Genomic DNA, 11434 nt, shown 5'->3' on the forward strand with positions numbered 1-11434 from the left:
AAGAAAATACTAATAAACCACCTGATTTAAAACATTTGTCTTGTGTTCTTTTCCCCACAGAAGTGCGCTTGAATTCTAAATTTAACCCAAGTGTGAGTGAAGGCACAGTCTGTGCACTTTAGTGGGACAGGCTTGGCTGTGGTCTCTTACTTGCATGATGGCAAATAATGGTATTTGGAAGCAGGAGGAGAGAGGGGGCAGGAGGACAAATGTCCCCTAAAAGCTGTAGTCTCCCTCCAGGACAAGGGTGTCCTTTATTGCCTCAGCTTTTCCCGGGTTTAACCTGTACTTTTGGAACTTTTTTTTAAATCAGCCTTTAAAATTTTACCCTTTCTCCCCCCAACAACACACACACACATTGAGCAATGCCATGGTCACTGCTAGATCTCACGGTGGGTGGTCTGAGTGACAGACAGTTCCAGAGCTGGGGCTGATCATTAAAAAATGCCCCACGTTGTTCTTTGACTCAAGAATTTAAGTGTCTGCCTGCTTCATACCAGGGGGGACAGAGGTCCTTACACTGATGGAGTGCATGCTATCATTCATTCATTCATTCATTCGTTTGTTCAGCATGCTGAGTAAGCCTCGGGGTGTGCCAGCCCTCCTCTAGGCACTGCTGACCTTCACGTGACCAGCTCTGGCAGCTCCCACTCTGGGGCTGGAATGGGCTTCTGGGTAAACCTCTTCAGAGGGTCACTCTCTTTCCTTAGAGTCAGGTCATAGCCACTGGGGACAAACCAAAGAAAACCACAGCCTTCCTAGGCTGCCAGCCAGGCCCCAGGCAGAAGCAGCGCACTCATTTGATAAAGTCTCCAAGCCATCGCCTATTTCATGTAGGACACTACACAGCCCCTGCCCACAGCTCGGTAGGGACAGGCCTGGGACACACCATGACAGTGGGCAGTGAGGTGGGGAGAGCGAGTCGACAGGGATATGGACTGGATGCTGGGGGCCGGGGGGAGAGGGTTGCGGGGAGAGGATGGGGGGCAGGGAAAGCGTCACGGGAGTGATGGGAGAGGGTCTGTGGGGATGCCCCTGAGTTTGCTGGGAGACAGGAGAGGCCTGGGAGGAGGCAGGGCACCCGGGAAAGGGAAGTCTGGTGACAAAGACGGGAGGGTGGAGGGTGGTAAGTTTGAGGGAGGAAGTGGTCTCTGTGTGAGGGGAGGAGTGCTTGGTGCAAGGCCAAGGGGAGAGACGGGTAGGGGATCTGGTCTGGGCCACGTGGAAGCGCGGTTCTGGCCCCCTCTCTCCATCAGAATCAGCTGGAGCTGCAGTTCCCAGGTCCGGCTGGGCCCTTGGCGCCTGCGCATTTAAAGCGCTGGGAGGCGGGGAGGGGGGTTCGGATAAAGGGCAGCGGTTCACAGACAGGCTGTGCACTAGGCCTGTGCCAGGAGGAGTGGGACAGGGGAGCTCAGACCGCAGAGCTCTTCAGGAGGGAGGGTGAGAGGGTGTGAGGGCCACGGTGGCGAAGGTAGGGAGGGTCCTTCCCTGGCAGTTTAGAGCTGGTGTGGACAGTGGCATCTGCTGGAATGGAGGCCTGGAGTTTGTTTGTCAGACGACAAGAGCTCTGCTTTTACGTGGAGAGCTCTCAGGGATTCGAGGATCATTAAAGCCAGAAACTGCTGAAGGGGCGGGAGAAAGACCAAGATTGAAGGGGAGGCCTGGAAGGAAACGGACCAGGTGTTGTGTGCGAAGAGAGGCCCCCGACAGGGAGAAACGCAAATGGACATACAGCGTGGCAGAAGGGAAAACAAGTGTAAATAATGAAAAGCTCCTGGCAAAACGTAATCGTTTGCTGAAGTCCTGCGTGAAAAATGTCCAGGTCGTTCCCTTAAGCCGGTCCAGGGCGCTGGAGAGGAGCCGAAGGAGCGCGGGTCAATGGGACCAGGGCCCGCGGCCAGCAGGTGGCAGTGTCGCCCCGTTCCACTACCACCTCCTCTCCTCTGTAAAGGTGAGTTCTGGGGAGTCCCCACTTTTCTTCCTTCCTGGATAGCATGGTCTTGAGAGTCGCCTGTGGGTCCAGCCTGTGCTTGGTGGTTGTGGAGGCAGCGTGGCTGCTGGATGAATGGTACCTGGGAAATACCCTGGAGAGATTGCCTAGTGAGCATGGACTCCTCCCGGACCTGGTCTACTGGGCTGGTGGTGAGACAGGGGCTGGGGGCTCTCAGCTTGATGAAAGGTAAGGGGGGCACCCCCTAAAGGGGTTTCCGGCAGTTCCTAATATGCAAATAACTCCACTCCTTAAGGTCCTTCTGGCTGTGGGTACTTCCTAGGGGCAGTGAGAATGGGCTATTTCGATTCCAGTATTACCTGGGGAAGTTAGGTTCCCAGGCCAGCCCACAGAAGCCTGTTTATTTGTTATTACAGCAAATCGCAGGGCACTGAGAAGGCAAGGACTAGAAAACAAAGGTTTTGGGGTGTTGTGATTTAAATAAGAGAAGGTAACAGAACGGAATGAAAATGCTTCTCCATGTTGGTAGGTGAAGACAATTAGCTTTAATCAGAGAGCACTAATGAGAAAGATGTGGCTTGATGTGGAACCTCTAAAGGAGACATCTGGGGACTCGAGTCCTTTGTTGCACCAGGTGCGCCTGCAGGTGAACATGAAGGAGCCCAAACCAGCACATGGCAGGGCCCTGGGGGAGGCGTTCGAGGCTCTGCTCCGTTCCAGGTCTGGGGAGCTATGTGCCTCCTCTGGGCCTCGTTTCTTCATTTGTAAAATGGCACCACCCCTGGCTTACACCCTGCATAGGTCACCGCAGGGATCAGATGGGATCCCGAGATGCTCTGTGTGTTATACAGCAGGCGGGAGGTGGGCGGGGGAGACCGGCTCTTCCGTCTCCATAACTTCATTCAAAATGTTTGGTTTTCCTCGATGGAAGTGTCTCTCCAGCCAGCCCTAAGGTCTCCAGGCCATGAAAAACCAGCAATGGGATTATCATGGTTCACTAATGGGAGAAAGAGAAAGAGCAGCATGAGAAACAGAGGCTATTAAAGGTGAAGAAGAATCTGTGCATTTAGGAACCGATTTCCTTGGGGAATGTAGGAATTGAGCTGTAAGTAATGGAAGACAGGAACAGATAAGGCATGGGGGATGCCTGCCAGGGCAGCATTTCCCAAACAGTGTTCCTTGGAACCCTTGCTCCTCCAGGTGTGCTGAAAGAGGTGGTTTCATGGTCCAATCTGCTTGGGAAGACTGAGTTCAGCAGAGTGACACCTGTTTCTATTATCGAACCTGTTAGACACTAATGTGATCCACGTGTGCGGATCTCAAGCAGCGGGATAGTCGCATATCTGACCATAGCATTTGTTTGTTTTCTGAGTATCTAGATCAGGGGTCCTCAAACTATGGCCCACGGGCCACATGCAAATACAAATATTGTATTTGTTCCCGTTTTGGTTTTTTACTTCAAAATAAGATATGTGCAGTGTGCATAGGAATTTGTTCATAGTTTTTTTTAAACTATAGTCCAGCCCTCCAACGGTCAGAGGGACAGTGAACTGGCCCCCTGTTTAAAAAGTTTAAGGACCCCTGATCTAGATAATCAAATGTAATTCAGAGACCACTAGCATTTACGTAGAGCGGTGATTTTCAACTGGTGTGCTGCAACAATTTTAAAAATATGCAATACCTGACTAGTCAGGACACTGACCTTTTCCCAGTAGATTGACAACAGCCAATACAACAGTGGTCTGGTGTGCCCGGCAAAGGGTAAAAAACATCAAAAATGCTCACGGAACAAACATGGCCACGCTGAGTGACGTGGCCTAGGTATTTGAAAACATCTCTTTGAACCTAAGACAGAGACCAAAAGCTGTGTTGAAGTGACTTTCAGTCTTGTAATCCTGCGACTTTGAATTTGGTAATAATACTGGGGTCAAAGGTACAGAAGTCAGCACAGAGGGTTCCTGTGAGTTGAGAGCTGTGGCATTGTCCAAGCCCATGTCCACCCCAAGGTCAGGGCCAAGGCTGGGCAGGTGGAGCTGATGGCCTCCCCTCAGGTGTCGGCAGCTGGAAGGGGGCGGGAGGCCTCGGGAAGTGCCGGGATCTGTGGGGATGGGCAGGGGGCAGGAACCCACCAGAACTCCAGACACTCCCCTGCCGTGGGGGGCAGGCAGAGGCCTTCCTTCCTCAGCCCTTGCTGATGGCCAGTGTGTTGACCCCGACCCCCATGAGCTTCTGGACCCTGATGTCCAGGGTGGTAGCCACTGGCCGCAGGTGGCCGCTGAGTGATTGGAACCTGGCGGGTGTAACTGGGCGCACCTTTACTGCCATTACCTTTCATTGTAAGAGCTGGATGTGCCTGACGCACGTGGCAGAGCAGACAGTGTAGATATGGGACAAGTCCATCGTTCCTGGTCCTGGTGCACAGCCCTGCGCTAGACGGTTTGATGACCAGCTTAGCATCACCGAAGGAGGGATCAGGAGCATCTAAGCCAGTGGTTCTCAACGTTCTGGCCCTTTAAATACAGTTCCTCGCCAAAACCAGTTTGGCTCAGTGGATAGAGCGTTGGCCTGCGGCCTGAAGGGTCCCAGGTTCGATTCTGGTCAAGGACATGTGCCTGGGTTGCGGGCACATCCCCAGTGGGAGATATGCAGGAGGCAGCTGATTGATGTTTCTCTCTCGTCGATGTTTCTAACTCTCTGTCTCTCTCCCTTCCTGTCTGTGAAAAATCAATAAAATATATTAAAAAAAAAAAAAAAAAGATGGCCTCCCGCGTGTGGCCCTCTGCAAAAGGCTGAGATTTTCCGAGACGGGCATGTTAATCCAGTGCTCTGCCACCTGCCCCCGCAACAGATCTGCCCGGAGAACAGCTGCCCACCAGCAGCTCTGCTGGAGTTTTAAGCACAGACTAAAATAGAAGTCAAGAGCCAGCGAGGCCCCAGAAAGTGAGTGCGGAATAAAATGGCAACCTCTTCTTAGAAGACATACATGAAGCACCCCCAAGACGTTTCCTCTCTGCTTGGGAAGGCAACCGTTTCTCTTGCGTTCTTTCAATTGGTTTTTTTGCGAGAGGAAGGAAGCGGGAAGCGCGTGGCTGTGCTGCTCCGCTTATGAACACGTTCGCTGGCTGATCCGTCTGTGCTGGCCGGGAACAAACGTAACTGTCATGTTGCTACTATTATGAATCGTCATGTAAATTTCTGATATGCAGGATGGTTTTAGGTGACCCCTGTGAAAGGGTCGTTCGACGCCAAAGGGGTTGCAACCCACAGGTTGAGAACCGCTGAATTCTAAGCCATTGCATTTCATGAGGCAAAGCTATGGCCAACTCGGAAAAAGACGGATATTTATATGCACACACACGTGTCTCTGTAGGATTTTGATTTCTCCCCTTCCCAGGACCTGAGTGGACTCATGTGTCTGTCATTGTGTGGTTTGTGCAGTTTTCCCCTTTTTCCTTGAGGAAGACATTGCCTAGCCCCCAGTAGGGAGCCTCTCTAGGGGCTGCCCGGGTGCCTCTGACGCCTGGACCCCAGTCAGCTGCTCTGCAGGGCAGGGGCTGGGGGGCAAGGGGGACAGTACCCAGAGGGAGTCCCTGCATCCGTCAGTCCATCCGTCATTTGTGAGTGAGTGACGTCTGGGAGAGGTCCTATCGAATGTCAAGAAAGGAACCGTCTGGCTCCAGCAAGGAAGGCGGCCGGCGGGGCTTTTATTTTCTAAAGTATTTTATTAAATCAGTCTTTCTGTTGATGTGTTTGAATTTTTCAGAAAAAAAAAATACTGACAAATACTGTACAATTTGGACCACTATATTCTTCTTGAAAGGGCGACTACCCTTTCTCCATAGCCTTCCCTCCCCCCAAGAAACAGGAGAGCGAATCTCTGGAGAGCAGCAGCAGCAGCAGGGGAAGACCTGCTCTGACAGGGGCCATGCTGGCTGGAGTTGGGTACACATCGAGGGACTCCCCAGTCCTGTGCTGGGGGAGGACGCCCCTTCCTTACTCCCTCGTTGTCCTTCATTAGCTTAAACCCCCCCAAGAGGGGCCAGGCAGGCTCCCCTCAGAGGCACCCCTGTTGCCAGAGGCAGTTCTGGGACAGAGGCTGGGAAGGAAAGGAGCGAAAATGGAGATGAAGGAAGGGATGGAGCCAGGACAAGAGGGGATGGAGAAGATGAGAGAGAGAGAGAGAGAGAGAGAGAGAGAGAGAGAGAGAGAGGATGCCTTGGGCTCCTTTCATGCCCCTTTATTCGACAGGCATGTGAGGGCCTCTCCTGCCCCTGGCACTGTTGTAGGTGCCCCAGGGAGGGTCATGGGGGAGGCTGGGTGGGGAAAAGAGAGGCCTCGCTCAGGGCTTGCGTGTCCTGGGTCTGAGGCTTTGGAAGCAGCTGAGAGGTGCGTCCGGGTGTTCCGTGGCCGGAGCTGGAGCGGATGCACTAGATTAGGAGACAGCAGGGCCCTGCACCTGGAGATGGAGGCCTTGTCGTGGAGGTGACAAACACTGCTCTCTTAATTCAAATGAGCAGCCAGTTGCCACGGCAACCATGTTCCCGGTGATCTGCTCTCTGGGATCATATCTGACACCAGCCTCAGCCGCCAGCCCCCCACCAGCCCCCTGCGTCTGCCCAACTCCTCCACCCAGGGGACTGAGAGGCACAGACGGGAAGGCCGGCGTCCTGGGCAGCGGGAGACGTGGGGAGATGACTAGCCGTCCTGCGATGCCCTGGGGACAGTCAACTGCTCTGTGACAGGCTCTCCCTGTGGCACAGGGACAGGGAATCAGAGGGTGTAGCTTCTCTGGTCACAGGGGTTTAGGAACCAGGGCCTGAGTGCCTGGGAGACTTGGGGCCTTGTAGGGGGAGGGGGTGACCATTGCTGGTTCCACAGTGTATGTAACTGAACTCGGCGTCCCTGGTCACTGTGAGGAGACCTGGGACCCATGGCAGGCACCACCCAGCGTCCGCTCTGCACAGGCCTGGAGCACACCTGGGGGGCATTTTCCCCTTAGCACAATCGCATAGCATTTCGTTTCTGCTGCTATAAGTACCATAGTTTAGCTACACTGTTAATTAAATGGCAGTTGCACACCATTTGGGACCACCTCTGAGGGTTGCCAATGAATTTGGACAGCACAGCTTGCTCTCAGGAATTACCCACCATTGCAACATGGTCACAGTCCAGTCCAAATACCAACCAGCTCATCAGACACGTGGATTACCTCGGCCTCCCAACTTCAGCCTGGTGGGGAGACACGCTCCTCAGCTCACCATGGACCTGGTTGATATGTCCTCACAGACCTCGGGGCCCACGTGCCAACCCACCCCCTGGTTCTGCAGAATGCGACACCCACCTCCACCCTCGCAGCGATGGGGGCTCACTTAGAAGGCCACTTGGGGGAACTGGCGAGGTATTACAGCTTACCCTTAACGTCATCACATACCCAACAGCGTCCACAGACAGTTACGAGTACCCACTGTGCGCAAGGCACTTGCCTGAGCTTCAAGATAAATATTAATAAACCTCTATATAGCTTCATCCTGCTTTCGCTTCAAGTCTGAATCTCCGGCATCCCACCCTCGGCATGCCACCCGTCGCTTCCAGTGTGCCTTCTGCGAGGCTGTGTCGGCGATGTCTTCATTCCTTCCCCACTGAAAGCCTCTGACTCTGGGGGGATGCCCAGCTCAGCTGGGGCGTCTCCTTCCACCTCTGCGTTGCAGGGGACGGTGCACCGGGTGGAGTGGGCCGAGCAGCCTCAGTCACCTGGTTCCCATAGCTCTCTAGGAGGCACACCCAGAGCTGCCATCCTGTGTGGAGAAGGAGCCTTCCTGAGGGGCTCTGCGTGGAGCGTCTCAACGAGGGGTCTTGGACCACGTTCAACACCGACCGGTGGTGATGAGGACCTTGTGAGACCATAGCTTCCGATGAATTCGGATCCATTGCACTTTAAACTTGCCCTCCTCGGGGAGGGGTCAGGAGCACAGGAGCTGGAGGGTCTGCATCAACAACTGCGAAGGGCACTATGCCAGGTGCTGAGACGTCCGAGGATGAGGATTCGCAGCAGGAGGGTTTGTGGGGAGCAGAGTAGGAAGCATACATCTGTAACCTGAGTAGTACATGGAGCAGGTATGGAGTTTGTAACCTTGCCCGGTCGTGTAATTGTGCATCTGCGCCCGAATCTGGCCAGGCCCTCCTGAGATGGTTTTGCGAGAGCAGATACTGTGCTGCATGTGTGTCGTGTGCATGGTGAGCCCAGATGGTTATGGATACGTGTTCCCTGTGCTTTGGCGTATGGACTGTGCCAGAAGTAGGCGGGCAGCACACCTGAACCTGGAGCAGAGAGCATTGCTATTGGACACATAGCTGCCCAGCCAGTGCCCATGCATTGTCCCCGGGCTCCCTGGGGGTGCCCTCCCTGGGGACACTCAGTCTGAGGTTTGCTCTTTGGCTGAGAAGTTCCTCCGTGGACACGTGTGTGACGCTCCAGGCCCCGTGTGTCGTTGGAAGGCGGACCCTCTGCTGCCCGCGCCACTAGACCGGCAGCGATGGCCTCTTCTCCATCTGCAGGAGCTTGGGCTGGGCGGAGATCCAGAGGTCTTCTTCGCCCTTCTTCTTCCTCCTCTTCTTCTTCCTCCCCGGGCCGTGCTCCGGCTGCTGGCCCTTGCCCGGCCGGCTCCAGCAGCAGTAGCAGCAGACGAAGACCAGGGCGAGGAGCACCAGTAGCGGCAGCGCCAGCACCACGCCCAGGCAGACGCTGTTGAAGAGGCCCTCCTGGTGCTTGGTCAGGATGGTGTCCCAGATGTCACTGAAGAAGGAGCTGAACTTCTCCATGGTGCTCAGCTCGTCGCCACGTCCTGGGCTCGCGGGGACACAGCCTCGCTCACTCGTGACGGATTCCCCTTCGGGCAGAGGGTCTGGGCATGCCACAGAGAGCACCTGGAGAGAGAGAAACAGACCACTCAGGAAACGTGCAGTGGAACGCCCTCCTGTTTTTAATAACACCATCGATTTTAGGCTTATGGGGAGGAACTGCAGATTTCCAGAGTTCACCGGAATCCTATTGAGGCTCCATAAACAAGACATATGCATGCATTTAGTCACTAGGTAGTCGTTCATTCCCACCGTGTGTACACGCTGCTATTGGGCGTAGGATGTAAAAATCGATAGGCTATCAGTCCCGGCACGCAGGGGATGCTCAGCGATGGGGGGACAAAGGGATCGTGTGCACGGTCAGTGTTCTGAGGGCCCCTGAGAGCTGCTCTCAATCTCTCCTCCACCGCAGCTCACACTGACCTTCCATGAGCACAGCTCGCCATTTCCAGCACACACGAGAGCTGAGGCACAAGAGGCAATGCCGATGTCTGGCTGCCTGTCGGAGGGGACTTGGACGTCCCCAGGCTACGAGGTCCTGGGTCCCATCCAGCCTCACTCCAGCCTTCTTACTGCCCCTTCCCTGCTCCGAGCCCCCAGCCCTGTCCTCGCATCCCACTCCTGTGTCTGACGGGACCCACCGTGCTTGGGGGCCCATCTGCTGGTCCTTCCTCTCCCTCATCACTCTGTCTGCTTCCTGGCCCTCGCCAAGTATTCCCACAACCCTTCCCAGCCTGCTCCCTTTCTTTCCGGTGGAAAGGGGTCTTGATGGCCGCTCAGCGATGGTACTAGGGAACAGGGATGGGGTCCCTGGACCCCTCCCTACTCCTGCCCTGAGCTCAGCTCACAGCTGGGTCTTTCTGGTTACTTGTCTGGGCTGGCCCCTCTTCCTCCGGCACCGCTCCCCCTCTCCCCATGCATCTTAGCCATCAGCACTCAGGTGTAAGGTCTTCGAGGCTCCTTGAGTTCCAGAATCCTCAGGTCCTTGTGTCCAAGCGAGATGTGGAGGACAGGCATGATTCAAGGAAATGCAAGAGGACCAAAGACCAGGACCAAAGACCGCACTTGATCGTAGCCCAGAGGCCGAGAAGCGATGGGACCTCAAATCAGAGTCACTGGTTTTCAGGCTGAAGACCCAGCCAACCCTCTCACTTAAACATGAGGGATCTGGGGCCTGGAGTGGGGAGGTGACATGTCTGAGGACCCACAGTTGTGACAGACACCCAGGCCCCTGGACAGTGGGTCCAGCACTCCCCAAGGCGGCCGAGCCAGCGAAAGAACTGAGGAGGAGGAGGTTACCTGTGCTTGCTTTTCGTCTGACACTTTCTTAGTGGCCTTCGTGTGAATTACAGCTTTTAAGTGAGCAACAGGGTGGCGCTTTGTCACTGTGGGGAAGCGAGGGGGACGTGGCCCAGAATCATTGTTTCATTGTTTCATGCACTGGAGCAGGGCCAGTGACTGCAGCTGGGCCATCATGTGTCCCATGGTGCCCCACGGCTGTCCTCGGGGTCTGTGTCCTTGGGTCAGTCCCAGGCTCTATAAGTGTCCCATGTACCCAGGGCTCCGTGTCCTTCAAAACCTGCATGACCTCAGTCCTGGTGTGCTGGCCGGTGGCCCCACACCCTCATGGTACACCTTACGCAGTTGTATAAATTGGCTCCTGGCCCTGTGCCATCTGGTCCCTGGGAGGCAGTGAGACTATAAGTTGGCATGTATCACTTTATGTTACTAGTCTCATTACCACCCCACCAAGTGGGCATGGTCATTCCCCAGGCCTCGAGCCCAGGACAGGGAGCACATCCGGCAGTGAGTGAGGGCCGGTGCTGGCCTGGCTGGTTCTGGGAAGTTTGTCTCCTGATGCCGCAGGGCGAGCCCTTCACTGGTGTTGCTCTGGCCTCCTCCTCCCTTGTGCGGAATTAACCCGTTTTTGGCAAGTAGCCCGGGATGCTCAGAATCTTACGCTACTTGGCTACTCCCCAGGCTGACGTAAACGTTATGTTGGTCTGTCCCGGACAAAGGCAAAGAGAGTGAGCTCCTGTTGTTAGACACTTTACAAATGCCTGAAAGACTTACAACAAAAACCAGGCCCTTCCCAAGTGAAGGTTTATAGAAAGCACAGGCTGCCCAGACAAACTCTACAGGCAACAAAGGGAAGTATTCTGAGAAGCCACAGCCCCTCGGGGGCCTGGGAACGCTGCCTGGGTCCCTCCACGGCCACCCACGGCCTCGCTCCTCACACCCCTCGCCTCCTCCCTTGGCTGAGGCTTTGCTGTGACCTCAGCCTGGGACGGGCCAGTAGGTTCCGCTGCTCTGTTGTGGGGAGACCTGGGTACTTTGCTTTGATCTCACACGAAAGCTTTCCTGGGACCACGTGCTCTTCGCACTGCATTTTTGTGGTTCAAATTAGACACCAACCTCCACGTGTTGACAGTTTTCATGAAGGTAGAGCCATTTGGGGAGGACCTTTAGGTGGATAGGCTCTTGATGCAGAAGCATGGGTGAAAAGGATGCTCACAGGTTCCGAGCAGGGACTTAGACCTGGACGGGAGTGCAGGGGCCTCCTGGTGCACCCCTGGGCAGAGAGGAGGTCTGGGGGTTGTGGCCGGGTCCCCAGGGCCTTCCTAG

General features: G+C 55.1%; 1 protein-coding gene and 1 long non-coding RNA gene across 2 annotated transcripts; both read right to left on the reverse strand.

Moving 5' to 3' along the window:
• Positions 1–2473: 2473 nt before the first annotated feature.
• On the reverse strand, positions 2474–4473 carry LOC107183633. The gene is made up of 2 exons (XR_001514418.1): positions 4280–4473; positions 2474–2948 (listed from the first exon to the last, which is right to left on the reverse strand). It is a non-coding gene; the product is annotated as an uncharacterized LOC107183633 (long non-coding RNA).
• Positions 4474–5664: 1191 nt separating this feature from the next.
• KIAA0040 (KIAA0040 ortholog) lies at positions 5665–9702 on the reverse strand. Its single transcript, XM_015566067.1, has one exon. The coding sequence runs from the start codon at positions 9053–9055 to the stop codon at positions 8471–8473; it is 585 nt and encodes a 194-aa protein (XP_015421553.1). The 5' UTR covers positions 9056–9702; the 3' UTR covers positions 5665–8470.
• Positions 9703–11434: the final 1732 nt, after the last annotated feature.

The sequence above is a fragment of the Myotis davidii genome, unplaced genomic scaffold (assembly GCF_000327345.1).
Source record: "Myotis davidii unplaced genomic scaffold, ASM32734v1 scaffold580, whole genome shotgun sequence".
NCBI lineage: Eukaryota > Metazoa > Chordata > Mammalia > Chiroptera > Vespertilionidae > Myotis > Myotis davidii.